Consider the following 22,684-nt stretch of genomic DNA (forward strand, 5'->3'; position numbering starts at 1 on the left):
GTGAGAGATAGATGCATAAAAAGAGTGAGAAAACTACCAAAAAGTATGGTCTGATGGAGATTATATATAAGATTCTTCCACTCTTACTTAGAAGTTTTGAGTTTAAATCCTATAAATAAATAAATAAAATCCTAATAAGAAATAATTTTCTTTTAATAAACTTTTCATGCTACTTCCCTTCTTATTTATATTTTTATTAATGTGATACTTATGTTTTCCTGAGTTGAGTGTCTATTAGAAACATTCTTTCTATCCTCATAAGGTAAGGGTAAGATCTGCATATATACTACCCTCTTCGGACCCTAGGGTGTGGAGTAAGAGTGGATATGTTGTTGTTGCCATATAATTATAAAAAAGGAGAGACAGAGAGATTTTCTTAGGATAATGGTTGTTTAAGAGGGCTTTTCTAGAGATATTAAGGTCAAGGGTCATAGTTTCTTGATGCAGGATTACCCCACCACTGGATTATGGGAAGACAAAAAGCCCACTAAGAATATGTGGGACCCAATACTTCTACCTATAATAGGGCCCACAACCTTACCGGCTTACCCTTTTGGTCTGGTCTATTAATCTGTTTGATTTCATTTTTCTTTTTTTTTCATAAATATTGTGTAAAAGTCCTCTATTGGCCATGATACCAAACCTTTTCATGCATTTTTGGACCCAATATATTGTGTTCCTAACTACTGCATATAAATCATAGTGTTTCCTCCCTTGCCATTTTACCTCTCTTCTTCAACAATTTTCCAACCCTCTTCTCTACACTCACTTCAGTTGCTAGCTATCCATTTTAGGAAATCAAATTAAGCTCGATTTTTGACACAAAAGATGAATCTATCAGTTAATGGTCAATCACAAGTGCCTCCGGGTTTTCGTTTCCATCCAACTGAGGAAGAGCTTCTTCACTATTACTTGAGGAAGAAAATTGTTAACGACAAGATAGACCTTGACGTAATCCGTGAAGTTGATCTTAACAAGCTCGAACCATGGGACATTCAAGGTGAGACCCATCATCAAGTTGTGCATTTTTCCGTTTATATGATCCTATTTTCTGTATGGCTCAAAAAGATTGACCATTTTTTAAATTTGAAAATAATTTAACTTAATATGTGTCAGAGAAGTGCAAAATAGGATCGACGCCACAAAATGATTGGTACTTCTTCAGTCACAAGGACAAGAAATATCCGACGGGGACTCGCACAAATCGTGCCACTGCTGCAGGGTTTTGGAAGGCTACAGGTCGGGACAAAGTAATATACGGCAATTGTAAAAGAATAGGAATGAGAAAAACCTTAGTCTTCTATAAAGGACGTGCCCCTCATGGTCTGAAATTAGATTGGATTATGCATGAGTATCGTCTCGACGACAACAATACTCCCCAAGAAGCCGTCAACTTTTGTGTACGTACCCCAATCTTTCTGATGCAGTATATAACATGTCTTATTTTCGAGATTACAGAATTTCACTTTTTACATATTGTAGTCTTTTTTTTAAGATTACAGAATTTCACTTTTTACATATTGTAGCATGTAACCTGTCTTATTTTCAAGATTAAATTTTTTTACTAGCATGTACCCTGTCCTTTCAAGATTATAAAAGTACTTTTTATGGAGGGTTACCTATATATATCTTTATAGTGACCTGATAACGTAAGAACTCGTTTAATTTACATATCCAGGCCTCTGATTCAGCTGCTCAGGAAGAGGGTTGGGTGGTTTGCCGTGTTTTCAAGAAGAAGAATCACCATAAGGTACTTGAAAGTCCTCAAATCTCCTCTGTCGTCACTAGGACTCTTATTCAGAATCAAAACACCGATGGCGTACTTGATCAAATACTCATGTACATGGGAAGGTCATGCAATAAAAAACATGATCAAACCAGACACATGAGCAATATCCAGCAGTTCAACAACAATGAAAACATTCAATTTGATACTAATAATATGCAAATCAGCAGTCCTGGAATTAGTGAAGGGCGCAATTTCTTACACCTTCCCGAGCTGGCGAATCATCGTCAAGTTCATCAAGATTGCAGCTTTGATGAGATCATGTCGTCAACAGGAACTGATCAACATTATTCTTGCATGAATAATTACCACGAGGAGAGCGATAAAAAAGCCGACTGGGTAGCCCTAGATCACCTGGTGGCTTCTCAACTTAATGGCCATCTCCAAACATCAAGCAACAACTTATACTTTCCTCTATCTCATGAGGCACAGCTAACACAGAATGATGTTGATGATGATGTTGAATTTCTTACCTATTCACAATCATCACCATTAAGCAATTTGTTGGTATAAATCAAATTATATACTACACCAAACTTAGATAAACTAATATATATTACTACTATATCCAGTTAGAAGTATGTACGTGCGTAGTTCAAGTAGGTCCAGATAATAGCACCTATTCTGAGTGATGAGATAACGATACTACTTGTTTCCTTTATATTCAAATTGATTACGAGCCGTTCATATTTTCTTTGAAAGGGGACATAGTCAACTGGATTATCTTTTCCTAATAACGTTGTCCCCTGTTTGATCATTATATTGTCTATACACAAAGATACTCTCTTTCATGGTCTTTAATTTCGGTTGATGATTTGGTCATATTTCCCAATTATATCATGTGTAGTATTTATTTTGTTCATCTAGCACAGATTTGTCATGAACACAAAGATTATAAATTATTAGATCTCTACAAAAAATAGTATATAATCTATTAAATAATTAAAACTATTCCAGATAAACTATTAAATTTATATTATACCAACAAATAAATTATTAGATTCTCCAAATAGTAGGGTAGGTGTGCACAAAGGCAAGTAGTCGTGTTTAGCACGAGTAGGTACAAAATGGTCATGCTAAGCATGAGTATATTTCAAGTGGCCTTGCTGAATACGGGCAAGTTCCAAGTGCTCGTGCTAAGCACAGGTAGGTCCAAGTATCTGTGCTAAGCACATGGTAGGTTTCAAGTGGCCGTGCTGAGCAAATAGGTTCCAAGTGGTCGTGCTGAGCACAAATAGGTTTCGAGCGACCGTGTTGAGCATAGGTAGGTTCCAAGTGGCCGTGCTGAGCACGAATAGGTTCTAAGTGGTCGTGCTGAGCACGAATAGGTTCTAAGTGGCCGTGCTGAGTACTGATAAGTTCCAATTGATCGCGCTGAGCACGTATAGGTTCCAAGTGGTCGTGTTGAGCACGAGTAGGTTTCGAGTGACCGTGTTGAGCATGGGTAGGTTCCAAGTGGCCGTGCTGAGCACGAATAGGTTCTAAGTGGTTGTGCTGAGCACGAATAGGTCCAAGTATCTGTGCTAAGCACATGGTAGGTTTCAAGTGGCCGTGCTGAGCAAATAGGTTCCAAGTGGTCGTGTTGAGCACAAATAGGTTTCGAGTGACCGTGTTGAGCATGGGTAGGTTCCAAGTGGCCGTTCTGAGCACGAATAGGTTCTAAGTGGCCGTGCTGAGTACTGATAAGTTCCAATTGATCGCGCTAAGCACGTATAGGTTCCAAGTGGTCGTGTTGAGCACGAGTAGGCTCCAAGTAGTTGTACTAAGCACGGGGTGGGTTCCAACTACTATGTGCAAGGGTAGGTTCCAAGTGATCGTGCTGAGCACGGATAAGTTTCAACTTTCAAGTGACTGTGTTGAGCAAGGGTAAGTTCCAAGCAGTCATGCAAAGCACGTGTAGGTCTCAGGTGCACATGCAAAGCATGAATAGGTTAAAAGTATCGTGCTGAGTACGGGTAGATTCCAAGTGGCTGTGCAGAGCACAGGTAGTTTTCAAGTGACCGTGTAGAGCACGATAGATTCCAAGTAGCCGTGCAAAGCAGTGTTTGTTGCTCAATCAGTTTGTCCTTCAATTCAGGAAGTACCAATGAAGCATGCCTAGTTGTTCTTGCTTGTAAGGAGGTCATTTCACGAGTTACAACATTGTCCATTGGCATAGAATTACTATCTGCAGTTAATTACTAGTAACCTCATACACGCCATTAATTGTACTTACTGAATGAGATATGTAAATGCTACAAAAGTAGTCCAATAACATATCACCCTATCCATTGTCAACAATGATTAAACTGAAAAACATGCAAAAATTGACAGAGCAATTATTGTTCTTCACCAGACAAGATGCTAGTCCAAGAAATTATATGACATGCTTAAGTACAAATACATAGAAAAATTTGACAACACGTAAGTTAAACAAAACTTCAAAATAAAACTGATCTACAAGATTTGCACTTTAATTCTCACCATCACTTCAACCATTTCAAAGCTGATCATGAGATCCTTAATTCTTTTGGATTTGCTCACAATTCAAACTCGTCGTCCTTTAATGCCTCAGCCGCGGCCTCTTCCTCTTCGTCATCAATAACAAAGTATGGATTGTGTACCTCAGGCTTGAATTTATATCCAGTGAACAGATAAAAAGCCAGAGATGCAATTTCCCCTGCCACTACACTAGTCCAAAGATACCTATACGATGTAATTGTTTCTAACGCGTAAACCACAACCCTTGTAAAATAAATATAACATATAACCACGACGTAGTATTGCCTAAAGAGTGTCAATTTCATCAAATTCACTGCAGCTTTTCCATCAGATTTTGCAGCCTCGCGCAAATTCTTAATTGACCAAACTATAGGGAAAAGAACCGCGCAACAACAGATCACATCAACGAGCAAGAAAACCTGTTTCCATGTCACCCATTCTTCGCCATAAGGTCCATTTTCATCTATCACAACTTGAGCTATGTTTGCTACAACTTGAAGTGGTATCACAATCATCAAAACCTTCTTCTCCTTGTCCTGTAAATAAGGTTTGAGAAATGACCAACCCGTACCAATCAACACGATCAACGTAAACAACATTATCCCTTTCAAGAAACTAAAAATATAGAACAAAACATCCCATCCATGAGCACTACCCGTTCGTTTGATATAAGATTTGTCCTCTGCTTCACATAACAAATTCAACGCTTTTAATAAAATCACCGCTAGCATGAAAAAATGAATCGCGTGAATGGTAAGTCTCTTCTTATACAACACGAAAATCCAAAAGATCACCAAGGAGAAATAAACAAGCGAAAACAGGAAATAAATCCTAGGTAAAATCGCCTTGCCAGCAGAGAGATAATCGCGGTTGCCTGATTTGGAATCGAGATTGTACATAGCTGATCGAACGGACATAGTAACTTTGAGTTGAGGACAGCAATTAGCAAACACAAGAGAGTACTGATCAGCATCTGTTTCGACAAAAAGTGTGTCGAAAGAAGAGTTGTCACGAAGTTTGTCAAAGGTGTAGACAACCTTAACAATATCAGATTGGAGAGCACACGTTATTTCGGCATCCTCAATTTGTTCAAGAACATGCATCCACGTATCACGTGTACAAAGAAAGAAACCAACTTTGGATAGATCAAGATTTGCAGGACTGTTTGGGACACCAAGTGAAATTTTTGAGACATTGAGTTCTAATCTACCACGATGTGTGAATCCGAATTCATCGAATGGTATAATTGGACGATCATCTGAACGAAGGTCAGAATATCTGATTTCAGCTAGAGAAAATGGATAAAATGATGCAATAAAGAGAAAGAAGAGAAAAGAAATTTTGCGCAACATGATGTAATTAGGTGGATTGAAAATGGAGGATAAGCAAATTAAATGGTCTTTTAATTTTTCTTGTGATTTACATATTGGTTTTTGTGTGCAGTGTACGTTAAGAAAGAGAAGGGACACAATGTACTTCTCCTTCTGATTTGAGAAATGGAATTACTCTTTAAGGAAATAGGAGATGCTATAAATGGGAAAGAGATTAAATCTGTATGAATTTCCAGAAATGGAAATGCGGTTATGTTTAGTTTAGTTAGTTGGATGTATGAGGCAAAAATTATTTACATTTTTCCAATTGTGTCACCCGTTCGAATCTCATGGTCTAGAGATGAATCGTAGCATCACAAGTAGGATTTCCCTCCTTATTTCAGTGATTATAAAGTTTTAATCATAGTAATTATTGTCGAATAAGATTTTCTTACGTACTTGTTAGTTATGTAAAAAATAATAAAAAATGAATTACTGTCACATATGTACTGTTGAAGATGTCAAATTGTCCCACATCGGTTGGGAAGTAGAGTTGGGAGGATTTTCCCCTATAAAAAAGGTCTAATGTTTAGGATTTAGATACACCTCTCATTGCCTTCTTATCTTCTTAAGACATTTGTATCTTCTCTCTTTAGTATTATTTCACTTGTATTTTTGGAGTGGAATAAAATATTGGTTGTGTCCGAGGAGTAGGCAAAATTGGCCGAACCTAGTAAATTCTAGTGTTCCTTTTGTTGTTGCTTTATTGTCTTATTTATTATTTGGTGACTGTCATAATTTTTGGTATAGTAGTTGTGACTTATTCACACTATATACATTTGGCTTCCGCAACAATTGGTATCAGAGCCAAGGTACTGTCTAAGTATGCTATGTGGTTGCAGCATAGTCTGATCTTCCACATCAAAAAAGATTTATCTTGGTAACTGAGTTAAGGTTCTGTCTGAGTATGCTCTGTGGTTGCAGCTTAGTCTGATCTTCTACATCAGAAAGGAAATAATCTTGATTTGTGTCGTCAGCTATTAAATAATATTTGTGTCAAATATGGGAGACAATAAACAAGAAGAATCTACATTAAGTGTCAACAATACGTCATCATTGACATCTTCGCTTATGACAAGAATTGTGTAAAATGCGAAATTTGCGGTAGAAATATTTGACGGGTCCGGACATTTTGGGATGTGGAAATGCGAGGTTCTAGATGTCCTTTTTCAACAAGGGATAGATCTGGCCATTGAAGAAAAGAAAGCAGATGTTATTGGAGAAGAACATTGGAAGATTCGCAACCGTGTTGCTTGCGGTACCATTCGATCCTACCTTGCTAGAGAGCAGAAATATCCATACACAAAGGAAACTTCTGCAAGTAAATTATGGAAAGCACTGGAGGATAAATTTTTGAAGAAAAACAGTCAAAATAAATTGTACATGAAGAAGAGACTGTTTCACTTCACCTATGTTCCTGGTACCACGATGAATGAACATATCACCAGTTTCAATAAGTTGGTCACAGATTTGCAAAATATGGATACAACTTATGATGATGGTGACTTAGCCTTGAGGTTGTTGGCGTCACTTCCTGATGAGTATGAGCACCTTGAAACTACTCTACTCCATGGAAATGACGAAGTTTCTCTCAGAGAAGTTTGTTCGGCTTTGTACAGCTATGAACAAAGAAAGCGAGAAAAATAGAAGGGCGGAGAAGGAGAAACACTATTTGTAAGGGGTCGTCCTCAAAATCAAATGAGGACAAAGAAGGAAAGATCCAAGTTAAGATCCAAACCCAGCAAAGATGAATGTGCATTTTGTCGAGAAAAGGGGCACTGGAAGAAAAACTGTCCGAAGTTGAAGAATAAGGCCAAACATAACAATGGAAAGGCCATTATGGATTCAAATGTAGCTGATTGTGATGATTCAGACTTCTCATTAGTTACAACAGAGTCATCAACATCATCAGACATATGGTTGATGGACTCGGCTTGTAGCTATCATATGTGTCCCAACAGGGACTGGTTTGTGGATTTTCAAAAGGGAAAATATGGAGTCATCCACATAGCGGACAACATCCCTCTTAACTCATATGGAATTGGTTCAATACGATTAAGGAACCATGATGGAATGATCAGAACATTAACAGATGTTCGATATGTACCGGATTTGAAGAAGAATCTCATCTCTGTAGGAGCCCTCGAATCAAAAGGGTTCAAAATCATTGCAGAAAATGGAGTGATGAGAGTATGCTCCGGTGCACTAGTGGTAATGAAGGCTAATCGGAAGAATAATAATATATACTGCAATCGTGGCAGTACAGTTATTGGGACAGCGACAGTGACATCCAGTAAAGACAAAGAGGCAGAAGCAACCAAGCTATGGCACATGCGCTTGGGACATGCTAGAGGAAAATCCTTGAAAACTTTGTCAGATCAAGGATTGTTAAAAGGAGTAAAGGCTTGCAACTTGGAGTTTTGTGAGCATTGTGTCAAAGGGAAACAAACAAGGGTTAAATTTGGTACAACGATCCATAATACTAAAGGCATTTTGGATTATGTACACTCTGATGTTTGGGGTCCTTCCAAAACACCTTCATTGGGTGGGAAGCACTATTTTGTAACCTTTGTTGATGATTTTTCCCGAAGAGTGTGAGTGTATACAATGAAAAGCAAAGATGAAGTGCTGGGAATTTTTCTCAAATGGAAGACGATGGTGGAGAATCAAACAGGCAGGAGGATCAAGTGTATTCGCACAAACAATGAAGGTGAATACAAAAATGATCATTTCAATAAGGTCTGTGAAAATGATGGCATCGTCCGACACTTCACTGTTAGACATACACCACAACAGAATGGAGTGGCAGAACGTATGAACCAGACCTTGCTGGAGAAGGTACGGTGTATGTTGTCCAATGCTGGCTTGGGCAAAGAATTTTGGGCTGAGGCAATTACATATGCATGTCACCTCATTAATCGTCTACCATCTGCTGCTATTGATGGCAAGACACCATTTGAAAAATGGTATGGAAAGACTGCTGTAGATTATGACTCTTTGCATGTGTTTGGCTCAACTGCATATTATCATGTGACAGAGTCAAAATTGGATCCAAGGGCAAAGAAGGCTATTTTTATGGGAATTACTTCTGGAGTCAAAGGATATCGCTTATGGTGTCCTATGACAAAGAAAGTAATATTCAGCAGGGATGTTACCTTTGATGAATCTGCTATGGTAAATAAGGTAACAGAAGATACCAAACAAAATGAAGATGCTTCTAAGCAGGTGGAGTTTGAGGGAAAATTTATTTTTCCTACACAAGAAGCAGAGGAGGAAACAAATGAAGATTATCCTCTGGAAGGAGAGACAGTAGAGGAGATTTCAACTCAGGAACCTCAACAACAACTTGAATCAATAGCAACCAGCAGGCCAAAAAGAACAATAACGAAACTTGTTCGTCTCATAGAGACGGTTGCTTGTGCAACCTCATTTGTAGCTGATGATGTTCCTACCACTTATAAAGATGCTGTCCAAAGTTCAGAAGAAGATAATTGGAGGATCGCCATGAATGATGAAATACAGTCCCTTCATCAGAATCATACATGGAGATTGGTCAATCTCCCGAAGGGAAAGAAAGCAATTGGGCACAAATGGGTATTTGCAAAGAATGAAGGATTTCCTAACCAAGTAGATGTTCGCTACAAAGCAAGATTGGTGGCCAAAGGATATGCTCAAAAGGAGGGAATTAATTACAATGAAGTATTTTCTCCAGTTGTAAAACATTCCTCCATTAGAATTATGTTGGCTTTGGTAGCACAATTGGATTTGGAACTAGTTCAGATGGATGTAAAAACTGCATTTTTACATGGAAACTTGGAGGAGGAAATCTACATGACTCAGCCAGAAGGATTCAAAGTTGTTGGAAAAGAAAATATGGTGTGCAAACTTGAAAAATCGTTGTACGGATTGAAACAATCTTCTAGACAATGGTACAAGCGATTTGACGAGTTTATGTTGCGGCAATGGTACAAGAGAAGCAAATACGATCATTGTGTATATTTGCGCAAGCTTAAAGATGGTTCTTTTGTATATCTTCTCCTATATGTTGATGATATGTTGATAGCTTCCAAGAATTTGGAAGAAATTGATAAGTTGAAAATTCAACTGAAGAAGGAGTTCGAGATGAAGGATTTGGGTGAGGCAAAGAAAATTCTTGGCATGGAGATAATAAGAGATAGACGTTCAAAGAAACTCTGTTTATCTTAGAAAGAATATTTGAAAAGAGTACTACAAAGTTTTGGCATAGATGAAAAGACTAATCCAGTTAGTATTCCACTTGCTCCCCATTTTAAGCTAAGTACTACTATGGCGCCAAATGATGAAGCTGAACAGGAGTATATGTCAAGGGTACCATATGCAAATGTTGTTGGTAGCTTAATGTATGCAATGGTCTGTACGAGACCTGACATTTCACAAGCTGTTAGAGTTATTAGCAGATATATGCATAATCCCGGAAAGGAGCATTGACAAGTTGTGAAGTGGATTCTACGATATATTCATAATACTGTAGATGTTGGGTTAGTTTTAAGCAGGAAGACAATCAGTCTGTAGTTGGATATTGTGACTCAGATTTTGCGGGTGATCTGGACAAACGAAGATCAACTACTGGTTATGTGTTTACTTTTGCAAAGGTACCAGTCAGTTGGAAGTCTACTTTGCAGTCAACAGTTGCTTTGTCTACAACAGAGGCAGATTACATGGCTATTACAGAGGCTGTAAAGGAAGCAATTTGGCTTCAAGGATTGCTAAAGGAGCTTGGTGTTGCACAAAAAAGTATCACATTTTTTTGTGATAGTCAAAGTGTTATTCAATTAGCAAAGAACCAAGTTTATCATGTAAGGACGAAGCACATTGATGTTCGGTATCATTTTGTACGAGAAATCATTGAAGAAGGTGGAGTCACGGTGAAGAAAATTCATACTACAGAGAATCCTGCTGATATGCTGACAAAAGTGGTGACTACGATCAAGTTTCAACATTGTTTGGATTTGATCAACATTGTTGAACACTGAAGATTGAAGATGAAGACACAACCAAAATTTGTTATTGAGAGAGAATTGAAGGTATGGAATTTTGCCAAGGTGGAGATTTGTTGAAGATGTCAAATTGTCCCACATCGGTTGGGAAGTAGAGTTGGGGGGATTTTCCTCTATAAAAGAAGGCCTAATGTTTAGGATTTAGATACACAACTCATTTGCCTTCTTATCTTCTTAAGGCATTTGTATCTTCTCTCTTAAGTATTATTTCACTTGTATTTTTGGAGTGGAATAAAATATTGGTTGTGTCCGAGGAGTAGGCAAAATTGGCCGAACCTCGTAAATTCTGGTGTTCCTTTTGTTGTTGCTTTATTGTCTTATTTATTATTTGGTGGCTGTCATAAATTTTGGTATAGTAGTTGTGACTTATTCACACAATATACATTTGACTTCCGCAATATGTACCATAGTGTCAAATCCTTTTATTGATTTCTTTCTTTCTTGAACCATTCCAAAAATTGAGACATATTTATATAAAATAATTTAAAACATTTTTATAGGCTAAGTTGCTCGGACTCAAATGTCGAATCTTTCATGATCTAAATTTTAAGATTGGAGGTTCGGATCAGGCACGTATATGGGTGCATGGATTTGGCTAAAAATAATTCAATAATCTAAAAGAATTATAAAATTAAATTTAAATTTTGAGACATTATATGAAAAACTTACAAGATTTTCTGAGAAGGAAAAAAAAAATAGAAATTTCTACTTCAATTTCACTCTAACTTTATTTTGATTTCAAAAATTATTGTATCTGACATCTATCCCGAATTTCTCCAGTGTTTTAACTTTTAAGGAAGCATATCATATAACTCATTCACAATATAGAGATTTCACATCGCTCGTTTCTACTACTATGCATTCACATTTCCATAACTTTATTCACTTTCATTTGTGTGGATACATATATAATATTGTACGTGTATATTGGACTAGATTGCAAAAGATATGTACTATACTAAATTTGGCTCCATATCGATGATTGAATATGCTCATCTTCACCTAATTAGGCTTGGAGTTTCGGACAGAAACTTGAGCTGGGATTTGCAATGGTACCTGCGTAGATAAAGACATCTTATTAATTTGTTACTAATTTGGCTATCTTTTTATCCCAAATGAATGAATTAAATTTGGAAGACTTACATATATCAGCTAAACAAGGTTGTTTGGCCACTGGATCTTCTTCAAATGGAGGTGGTACTTGTCCGTACACCATTTCACAACTCATATCTTCAAAATCTGCATTATTGAACACCAATTGGACAACAAATATTAGATATTAATGTTATTTATATTTCGTGTCAAAAAATAATTAAACCTAGCTTGTCCGTGACGTACTTGGATTCATTGTTAATGGAAGTCCAAATTCGTTTGTGAAGAAATCTTGTGTTGGTATTTTGCACATGTTCACACACATTCCTACACACCCACTGTTCTCCAAATACCTTTGACATCATAAAAACAAAATACTTTAATTTTGTCACACTAAAGTACTTGAATTTACCAATTATAATTATAAAATTATTATTGTCACAGAATATTATTCACTATAATAGTGTCACAAAATTTTACCAAAATAATCTTACCTGCACTTTTTAATGTGAACCCCACTTTTCTGCTTTACCCCATCAATCTCCACTTCCACAACCTGTTGATAAATTGCACATAATTAAAGTTATTAACACTAAGATAGTAATTATAGAAAGAAAAAAAGGTAGCCCGGTGCATTAAATTTTCGTTATGCGCAGGGTCCGGGGAAGGGTCGGATTACAAGGGCCTACGTACATAGCCTTACTCTGCATTTTTTCAAGAGGCTGTTTCCACGGCTCGAACTCGTGACCTCTTAGTCACATGACAACAATTTTACCAGTTATACCAAGACTTCCTTTCTAATAATTATAGATTTTTTTTTTCAAAATACAGTGATGCTTTTATCTATTTGTTGTATAGATTATAAACTGATTATAGGTATAGTTCCAAAAATTGGAAATTGTAGTATATGAGAGTGGTTTGATTAATGTACCTCAGACGGACCAACTAACCAGAAGAAGAAAGGCACAGTAATTGCGGCATTGAATTCTGCTGCCCATTTCGTTGGTGGAAACAGTTTCCTAAACTGCATAAAATATGAATTAACGATACATTTTAGTCCAATCAAGATTCATGAACCTTTCATATTGTAAATGGAAATGATTATATATTACTTTATGGAATATGGATTTCCCAAAAAGCTAAGCTTATATAGATTCAACTCAACAAATTTGAATAATTTTTATGAGAATATTATAGAGTTGAAACTTTTATAGTGTACAGAAAAGTTTATGTTACTATTTTATATTTTCCTATTAATAAGATGATAGAAATATCCTAGCCATAGCAAACTAAGCCTAATTACTATAAGCTATTATTATGATCAATCAATCAATTAGTACTTCTCAATTCCAAATATGCTAAAATTTGTTGTATGGGCCTATTACTATACTTTTTTAACCATCCGGACAAACTCAGATTTGTGTTGTATAGTCCATTAGAGGGGAAAGAGTTCTTTATCAAGAATTTTTTCTCTTCAACCCGAAGCATCTAATTAAGGAGGTAGGATTCTAATCAATCCTATGATATCAAATTAAGTCTTTTGCTATCGATATAATTAACCCTATTCATAGAATTAGTACGCGTTTGGACATAAGAATTGTAAAATTTCAAAAAATGGTAAAAATAAATAAATTTCAATTTGGGTTGTTTTTGAAGTTTTGTGAGTGATTTGAGTAAAAATTTTGAAAAACAGCTTTTTAGAGTTTTTCAAATTTTCGAAAATTTCCAAAATACATATTCAAGTAAAAATTGGAAATTTTATGAACAAACGTTGATTTCGAAAAAATATAAAAAATAAAAAAAATTATGTCCAAACGGGCTCTTAGTATGTACCAATACCAGAATTTTCCATTTTGATTGTTTCTTTCTCATATTTAAACCTATGATTTTGGGACTATTTGAGACTCAGGCGAAATCAAGATTCCCAATTATGGATTTTAGAACGACAACATAAAGTGCTACTAAGTTCTAAATTTAATATTTTTACATAATTAATAAATTATTTAACACAAATATACTGTTTGATCAAAAATTAACTGGTTCAGCCAAATTCTTAGTCGGGCTTCTAGCTCTGCCCCTAGCTTGATATTAGCAGTGAAACATGGAGGAAGAATAACACTAGTACCTGAGCAGGAGCACCAGGAGGAAGCATTGACATGAGTACCTCACGAACCACTTGCTGCTGCTGCAATCTTGACCTCCCTTGCATTACTTTCCTCGACACATCTACAAAACTATCATAATCATATTCAAACCAGCCCTTCTTCTTCTCCTCTTTCTGCGAACCATTTTTACTCGCAGACTTAGCCGCAAAATTCTCCATTTTCCTTGCAAAAAGAGTCATGAATGCCTTCTCAAACAATCCATCATTGTATTTTGTCTTCTGTCCTAATGGTGCTGGTTCCCCTGATGGTTCCGCTATCCCACATCGGATAACATTACTACGAATTTTCACACATCGTCTCTGGTTCTGGTTCTGGTTCTGGTTCTGGTTTTGGCTCTGGCTTTGTCGCTGAGAGCGATAATTAAAGGTGTAATTATTGAGAGTTGGGTATGAAGAGGGAAGAGTTTGGATGCTAAGTAGCACCATGAATTAATAATTTAACGTAATTAATCAGCTGCTCTCAGATGCTCTTAATTTGGTTCAGTGTAATTAGCAGTGATAGTCGATGCATATCGTGGGACTTCTACGGTCGAGGCAATGCCCACGATTTCTTTGTTCTTTTCTTATTGTTTTTCATCCTTTCTTGCGTTTTCTGTTTTGCACAGAAAAACCTCTGACCACACAAATGTGATCGCAGTATAGTCTTTAGCAGCCTCTCATTTCACATAAACCAGAAAAATATAAAAACATAATGTCTAAGTCACAACCTGGGGATGTAGCTCAGATGGTAGAGCGCTCGCTTAGCATGCGAGAGGTACGGGGATCGATACCCCGCATCTCCATTCCGTTTGTAGTTTTTTCTTTTTAGATATTGCAATATGATTTCATCTCAATATGCTAGTTGAGATTGCTGTTATATTTTGTATTTTGCTGCAATATGATTTCGTATTTTGTATTTCATATCCATTATATTGCTGTTATTTATTATGCATTTTTATGGTACTAATATATCGGCTCCTATTACCTTTTTGAGCTGAGGGTCTCCTGGAAACAGTCTCTCTACCCTTCGGTGTAGGGGTAAGGTCTGCGTACATATTACCCTCCCCAGACCCCACTTGTGGGATTATACTGGGTCGTTGTTGTTGTTGTCGTCGTCTCAATATGCTAGTTGACTAGTTTTGGATCCTTTTGCCATTTTATTGCAAAGATTGTTTCCTCTTACTCCTGTGTCTCCACTGTCCTAGTTTTTGCATTCTGCATAACGATGTCATCCTTAGAATACTTGGGATTTTGCAAAACCATTTCATTCATAGAATACTTTTTTGTGGATTCCTTTGCATAACAAGATGTTGCCTTTTAATCCAAACTACTCTATAACTGAATATCAGCTTTAATAATCTTAAAGTATTACAGCATCAGCAAAGGCCTTTGAATATGTGGCTCATTATAAAATCGTACAAATAACCATTTTCTGGGATGCTATTTAGGGATTAGTCAGTATTTGTATATGGTAAAATATGCTATGCTACGTGACCGTCCGAAAAAGGGACACGTAGAGCCCAAGACGGGGGAATGGCCAAAACCGAAAGCAACTGTTCCGTCTGTCTCCGGGAAGGATAGCGCTCATATGGATGTAATAAATACTCTTCACCCAGTAGCATTTAATAGAGAATATTCCACGGCATTAAGTACGATTAGCCGTTACAAGGAATCTGTCATTTATACTCACCGTTACATCTTCATCAATGGCCCTCATAATTAACATTAAAGAAGGCCACGATCCTAGGACCTCCTATCCCTAGACGTAACTATAAATAGTGAACTCAGTTATCATTGTAAAAGACACGAATTTTCTAGCAAACTTACGCTACACTCTATCCAAAGCTTAATACAATCTTATCTTCTTGCTTTTTTGATGTCATTGTTGTTGTGCCTGGAAGCCCTGCTCCCGGCACTACTATTTTTGCTATTTCATCTCCATCTCAAGGCTAAGTATTACATATTCCTTCAATTATCTTATTATTCCAAGATCAAATTAATTCACTTGTCTAGAAACCACGTGTAAATTCTAATGTATCGTTTTAAGGGTAAAAATCTTAATTTCAGGATCAGGACATTTTTGTCATAATTGAAATTCATGACGCACTGGCTTATTCCTAATATAGTAGCCTTTAGAGTGGCTACCTAGTGTCATCTACTTTTTTTATTATTTTTTTTGCACGGGCTGCTGCAAAATGTACTTTCGTGTCCAAAGAAGAGCTAGAGTTGGGCTAGCTAATTCAATGATCCAGTTCCCCATATCCAGCCCAAGTTGTTGTAGTTGTTGTTCAGAATTGGAAAAATAAAATAAAAAAGGAAACTTAATTGAATGGAGAACTGGCATGTGACAAATACGAAAAGTGTATTTTTTTTCTTCTTTCGAAAAGGAAATAAGGGAAAATGAAATTCATAAATAAAGAGAAAAAATTTCCAGAAACAGGACAATAAAGTGAATTAATTTGTGATAATTTTGGTCACACTAAAACAGGTCACATTTCACATGGCAGTTTGAAGTTAGAACTTTCTGGCTTTCTGATTTTTAAATTCTTGAATTAATTAAATATTATACATATTACTGAATTTGTTCGACCATCTCATCTAAAAGTATAGATAATAAGAAAAATCATACTTTTATTACTTAATTCTTTCTTTTACACACTAATAATATACAGACAGGATTATTTTGTAACAAGCTTAGTACGTGAAGTAAAGATGATATTCGAGTCAGGGTATTTAGTATTGATGATCACAACAACAACAACAACAACAACCCAGTATAATCCCGCTTAGTGGGGTCTGGGGAGGGTAGTGTGTACGCAGACCTTACCCCTACCTTGAGGTAGAGAGGCTCTTTCCAAATAGACCCCCGGCATCCTTCCTTCCAAGAACTTCCCATCTTGCTCTTGGGGAGACTCGAACTCACAACCTCTTGGTTGGAAGTGGAGGTTGCTTACCATCAGAGCAACCCCTGATGACCATCTTATCTAAACGTTTTTATTATATTATCAAAATATATATAAAATAGAAGAGGTTGCCTGTTTGAAATAGTCGAATCTGGGCAGAGGGACACCATATCCCATTTAGAAACAGGACAGATTGGCCCAGGTTCAGCACAGCGCTTAACATGCATTGGCTTCGGCATTTGCAACTTACAACAGCTAATCAGGCTTCATTTACGACACTTGCTAATTTTTCTTTTCATTGTTTTTCCACGACGAGTACAGTAGCGGAAGCAGAATTTTTATTAAGATATGTCAAAATTTAATAAAGTAAATATACAAATTAGTCAAGGGAATTCAATACATAGTATATATACATTAAAAAAAACTAATTTTTACCTATTTAAATGGTGTAATTTCCTGGCAGATGGTGCCCGTTGACACCCCTTGAAGCAATGTGGCTCCGCCACGGACGAGTAACGGTTGGTTTTGTTACGGGTTGTGAACGCCTTGGGAGTATAAAGGTACTATACTTTTTGTGAATCCTTACAACTATCAAATTGGAGCTATTCTTGTGTTAGTTGGCCAAACTTATTTTTGGCCAAAAGTGTTTTTTTTTTTTTTGCCAAAAGCACTTTTGGTCTCAATTTGAGGTGTTTGGCCAAGCTTCTGGAAGGAAAACAGCGCTTTTGAGAGAAGCAGTTTTGGAGAAGCAGAAAAAAGTAGCTTCTCTCCAAAAAGCACTTTTTTGAGAAGCACTTTTGAGAAAAATACACTTAAAAGTAGTTTTTTAAAGCTTGGTCAAACACTAATTGCTGCTCAGAAGTGCTTTTCAAACTAATTAGCCAAACACAAACTGCTTCTCACCAAAAATACTTTTGAGAAAAACACTTTTGAAAAAAAGCACTTCTCAAAATAAGCTGAATTTTGCAGCTTGGCCAAACGGGTTATTATACTATAAGCAAGTCGTTGGATTCTTAAGTGCCTATTCGGCAGTTTTTGAATTCATAGCAGAGTTACTGATCCAGACAACAGAGGTGGATAAAATAAAAAATAAAACTCCATTTGTATAATTGAGTTGACCTGGTCTCGCATTCATTATTTGTGCAATTAATAAACTGTTGCCCTTTGACTTCCTACTCTACCTAGAATTGTCTGCAAGTTTAATCTTTTTATTCTTGTTTTCCTTGTTTTTTTTTTACTCATTTGAGGAGGGAGCATAGGTAATGGCATTAAGGAATTCACGTCTACTTAAACATTTATAGTACTCGATTACTTCTTTCTTTTCATTTTACGGAGTAGTATTTGACTGAATATAAATTCTTTTTATTAAAAAAAAAAAAAGAATGCTTCTTGAGATTTGATCTTAAACATATGCAATGGCATTTCTATAAGTATTCAAAAGAAAATAGTGTCATACAAAATGGAACAAAGATAGTACGTATTACTTATTATAGCTAAGTAGCAAGATATATAGGTAATAATTAACTCGAAATCGATATATTATTCAATGGAACCATAATGGTGAAGCTGACGAATGTTAATTGGAGAAATTACACTAGGATCACCATTCAAGAATTTTTTAGCAACTATAACATTAGCAGCTTCAGTAGGATGATAGGCATCCCAAAACACATATTTTCCTCTATCATCACACATCACAGAACTTGTATTTGCATTTTTCCCCTTATAGCAAACGAACGGCGGAAAATATCCACCACAACATGGCGCATCTCCATTCTCAAATCCTACGAATTTCACAAAACAAAACGTTGTTAAACCAATCAGGTGCACAGAACATATCGTATTCAGGGTTCGAAAAAAAGCCGCATCGTTACGGCTAGTTAAATGAAATTAAGACTTACCATGCTGTTTATAATTTAGTATAATGTCTCTGAAAACATCGTAGGAATTTGCATATAAGAGGATGGCTTTAGGTCCCATGTCTTTATTCAGACGATTTAACTCTGCCTTGAGTTTTTTATTGTAACTCCTGATTAATGTATTTACCTCCACAGAGCATTTACCCTCTGATATTAGTTTGATGGCACGAATAAATGGAATGCACCCAAGAGGTCCAACACCAACAACTACGAATTTTCGAGCCCCTAATCCATGCAGTCTCTTCTTGCAAGAAAAGAGAAAAAGGTTAATTAACATATATTATCTAAAATAATTACCTCGTATGTTTCATTTTATATGATACTTTCCTTTTTGGTATTACGTGGGGTCAAACACACACATGGCAGATTCTTATTTGTTTGCTTTTTTACACAAAAAACATTTATGATCACGCGCCTGAGTATTTTCTAGAATTAAAAATTTTGTGTTTAATAGGTACACTTTGGAGCATGTTGCAATATCTAGTGTTAGAAAAATAGTATTCTTAAAAGGAAGTCTCCAGATTTATATTTTATAAAAATGTCTAGGTTCATTTTGTTGGACATTTAGTGTCTTTATTATTTCATACAATATTATTAGATTTTTTTAGCAAGAATAAATCTTTGTTAGTTTCTGCCCCTAATTTTATACGAGAATAATTTATTGAATCATGGCGATCAATAAAACTAAACCGGGTGAAATATCCTTAAGGACAGTATTTTTAACACGGCTCAAGCTTTGAAAAATTTCTTACAAGTTTTATGATCAAGTATTTTCCGTAAGATTTACAAACTAATAAGAATAAGCTATAGTTAAGGTGCAAAAATGAAAAAATTTGGCAACTTTAAGGGGCTACTTATATATTCGACCTTTAAAAATTCTTTAACTGTAAACTTGTCTTTTATCTTATAGCCACAAAAATATTATACCGTCTTTAAAATATGTTAAAAAGTTTTTTATTCTTTTCTTAAACTTCATGCTGATTCAAATATCAACATTTTAAATGAAATAGAGGGAGTAAGTATAAAAAATGAACTAGTAATTGTACCTGAAGGTTCATAGTCAAGTTAGAAACTAGAAAGTCTTGGAAAATGGTTGGAGAAACCTTTTCATAACTCAGAAAAGGAATAGATGGTTGGAAATAGTTAATAACATCGTTCGAGCCAATTGTTATAGAAAACATGGCTTTCATTAAAAATTTCTTTGCATTTTTCTCTCCCATTGCATTCACAATGTATCTTCTGCTTTCCTCTAAATTGTTGATTTGTTCTCTTAATGGCACTCTTCCTATCTGCAGCATGCACATGCAACATGTGTTATAGCAACTCATCAAAAGTGAAATTATTCTAGAAATTAAAATATGTTATCTGCTATAACAAGTTATATACATTGAGGGACCGTTTGGTAGAATGTATTAGGGAAAAATAATACATTTATTTAGAGGCGTATCTAGTGTAGAAGTTATGGGTTCAATTGAACCTATAGCTTTCTTTCATACCCTGTAGTTTTGCCTAAAATATTATTAAATATGTACAAATAATAAATTTTGAACCCATTAAGTTAGATGATATGTGATAGAATTGTGAATCTGAATCCATAAAATTTAAATTCTTGATCCGCCTCTGCACGTATTAGCATTGATATTATTAATGGCTTTGTTTAATAGTGGTTTTCACCCTATGTATAGCTAATATATGTATTAATTGTACATCATATTTGGTATTATCCTATGTATAACTAATACATAGCAAACCACGGCATTAGTAATACCATAGTTTTTAATACATGTATACTATGCAATGCATATTATTTTTAATACACCAAATCAATATTAATTAATCACAACATAACTAATCCAATATTACTAATATATCTTATTTAATACTATTCTTATAGGTTCTACCAAACAATCTTTGATAGTATAAAAATTCTTTACACTGTCGCTATTTATAAGTTAAATCTTGGACGAAAAACGAAAGATATAAAAGGGATGGAAGAGAGACAAATACTAACAAAAACAGTTCCGGTTGCATCCAAAATTCCTGAAGCACCAGAAGCATAATTAATTCCAATATGTGTGGCATTTGACTCCACATTAGGTGCTAAATACGGCGGAGGAAATGAGTTTGCTCCAAGAGCTTGACCTGTAAAAAAAAAAATATTATCACTTTTAGCCCGTGCTAGAAATTATTTATATCTGATAGTCGAAAAAGTGTATAAAATTTGTATAATTTTTGTATATAACATACATAATGTATATATATACAAAAAATATAAAAAATTTATATATATTTTTGACTATTATTTTTACAGCGGTTATACAGTGTCATTTTTCCAAAAAAGAATAACTACTTTACTGCCTATTGCGAAAGAATGTATGTGACCTAAAAAATACCTAATTGTCATGCTCTTTTAACTAAGATAAAAGATAACTTTCACAAAAATAAATAGAATTTAATTTATGTTACATACGCTTGCAGTGGAAAGATTTGTTGCACTATTAATGGTTTTTAACATGTAATAATAGGTTAATTAGTTACTAGTTTTATCAAATTATCAATTAATGAATAGAATTCACATACAATTATCTTATAACAACAACAATAATAAACCCAGTGCAATCCCATAAGCGGGTTCTAGGGAGGATAGAATGTACGCCGACTTTACCTAGAGGCGGATCCAGGATTTAAAGTTAATGAGTTCCTACAACGATCTTAGCTTAATATACAATAGTTTATGGGTTCACAATATAATATTTATAGATATTTAATGAATACATATACAATGTATAAACAAAAACTATTGGGTTCCGATAAACCCGATCTTTGTACTCTGGATCCGCCCCTGATTTTACCTCTACCTAGTGAAGGTAGGGAGGCTGTTTTCAAAAGACCTTAGACTCAAGAAAAGGGAAAAAAAGTAAGCAGTAGCAACAAACAGTAACAACAACAGAATAATAAGGTAACTGAAGCAAACGAAACAACATGCTGTAATAGAACATATAATTATTTTATAAGCGACTTGATTTACAGCTCAAGTATCAAATAACTATGAATCAACTCGCAAAGTTACATTGGCAAAATTACCAACAATATCTGAAATGGTGCGACCATTAGTGAATCTTCCAGTAGGCTGGCCATGGGAAGGTTTGAAGTCTATGCCATATGGAGGAGAGTTGGCCTTTGAAAGCGTAAACAAGAAATTATTATTCCCAGCATCAACCAAAGAATCTCCAAACACAAAAGAGGTAGCAATACATGAACATATGGGAAATACATAAAACATTTGGAAAATAAATGTCAAAGTGAAGTAGGGGAAAGTTGCAAGATAATGAAGAATCTCCATTTGTCCTATGTTATTAGTACAAGAATGAACCATATATACATAGTTGAATATCATGAATTATATATGTACTTTGATGGGATATGAAATGGTAAAATGTCATGCACTTTGCATGAGCTGTTAAAATAATGGTAAATTGGTACAACGTTTGAATTAGTCATTGTAATCTTCTGAAATTGATATGTATTTGAAATCCAACGTCATGTTTGGAGCTGTTTGGTATTTGGAATTAATTAGCTCAAGCACAAGGTCCTTCTTACTCACAGACTCAAGATTTGATACAGCAGTTAAGATTGTGGTTCTAATTTTATACATGTATGGAAAAGAAATATTCTTCAAATTTCTGGAAGCAACGTCATGCTATCTTTTTCCTCCTAGAAGAAAAGAAAGTTTAATTGGTGTTGTGACCAGGTTTAGTGATAAGGTGAATTATTTCCGTTGCATAATCTATATTCTAGCTAGCTAATTGAGTAGTCTTCTACAATTATATATGGTACATTTCATAATTGAAGAGAATATATTAACAAGACTTGTGTGCATGTCTGTTTAACCAAAAAATGTGTATTTCGGTCAAAGTCTATTTTTAGAAAAATTCGGGTTACTGATAAAAAAAA

General features: G+C 35.4%; 4 protein-coding genes and 1 non-coding gene across 5 annotated transcripts; 2 read left to right on the forward strand and 3 right to left on the reverse strand.

Annotated features, from left to right (window-relative positions):
- The first annotated feature begins 652 nt into the window (after positions 1 to 652).
- Positions 653 to 2,587, forward strand: LOC107827435 (NAC domain-containing protein 43-like). The gene is made up of 3 exons (XM_016654581.2): positions 653 to 1,000; positions 1,117 to 1,400; positions 1,679 to 2,587. The coding sequence occupies exons 1-3, from the start codon at positions 829 to 831 to the stop codon at positions 2,297 to 2,299; spliced, it is 1,077 nt and encodes a 358-aa protein (XP_016510067.1). The 5' UTR covers positions 653 to 828; the 3' UTR covers positions 2,300 to 2,587.
- Positions 2,588 to 4,083: 1,496 nt separating this feature from the next.
- On the reverse strand, positions 4,084 to 5,747 carry LOC107827433 (protein CANDIDATE G-PROTEIN COUPLED RECEPTOR 7-like). The gene has a single exon (XM_016654579.2). The coding sequence runs from the start codon at positions 5,617 to 5,619 to the stop codon at positions 4,306 to 4,308; it is 1,314 nt and encodes a 437-aa protein (XP_016510065.1). The 5' UTR covers positions 5,620 to 5,747; the 3' UTR covers positions 4,084 to 4,305.
- Positions 5,748 to 11,518: 5,771 nt separating this feature from the next.
- Positions 11,519 to 14,532, reverse strand: LOC107788269 (beta-carotene isomerase D27, chloroplastic). The gene is made up of 6 exons (XM_016609944.2): positions 13,891 to 14,532; positions 12,697 to 12,789; positions 12,260 to 12,321; positions 12,012 to 12,118; positions 11,817 to 11,912; positions 11,519 to 11,729 (listed from the first exon to the last, which is right to left on the reverse strand). The coding sequence occupies exons 1-6, from the start codon at positions 14,353 to 14,355 to the stop codon at positions 11,680 to 11,682; spliced, it is 873 nt and encodes a 290-aa protein (XP_016465430.1). The 5' UTR covers positions 14,356 to 14,532; the 3' UTR covers positions 11,519 to 11,679.
- Positions 14,533 to 14,638: 106 nt separating this feature from the next.
- On the forward strand, positions 14,639 to 14,711 carry TRNAA-AGC (transfer RNA alanine (anticodon AGC)). Its single transcript has one exon. It is a non-coding gene; the product is annotated as a tRNA-Ala (tRNA).
- Positions 14,712 to 18,350: 3,639 nt separating this feature from the next.
- LOC107788268 (GDSL esterase/lipase At5g41890-like) lies at positions 18,351 to 22,156 on the reverse strand. Its single transcript, XM_016609943.2, has 5 exons — positions 21,815 to 22,156; positions 20,742 to 20,872; positions 19,777 to 20,019; positions 18,713 to 18,971; positions 18,351 to 18,595 (listed from the first exon to the last, which is right to left on the reverse strand). The coding sequence occupies exons 1-5, from the start codon at positions 22,125 to 22,127 to the stop codon at positions 18,351 to 18,353; spliced, it is 1,191 nt and encodes a 396-aa protein (XP_016465429.2). The 5' UTR covers positions 22,128 to 22,156.
- Between the last annotated feature and the right edge of the window lie 528 nt (positions 22,157 to 22,684).

The sequence above is a fragment of the Nicotiana tabacum genome, chromosome 5, assembly GCF_000715075.1.
Source record: "Nicotiana tabacum cultivar K326 chromosome 5, ASM71507v2, whole genome shotgun sequence".
Lineage (NCBI taxonomy): Eukaryota > Viridiplantae > Streptophyta > Magnoliopsida > Solanales > Solanaceae > Nicotiana > Nicotiana tabacum.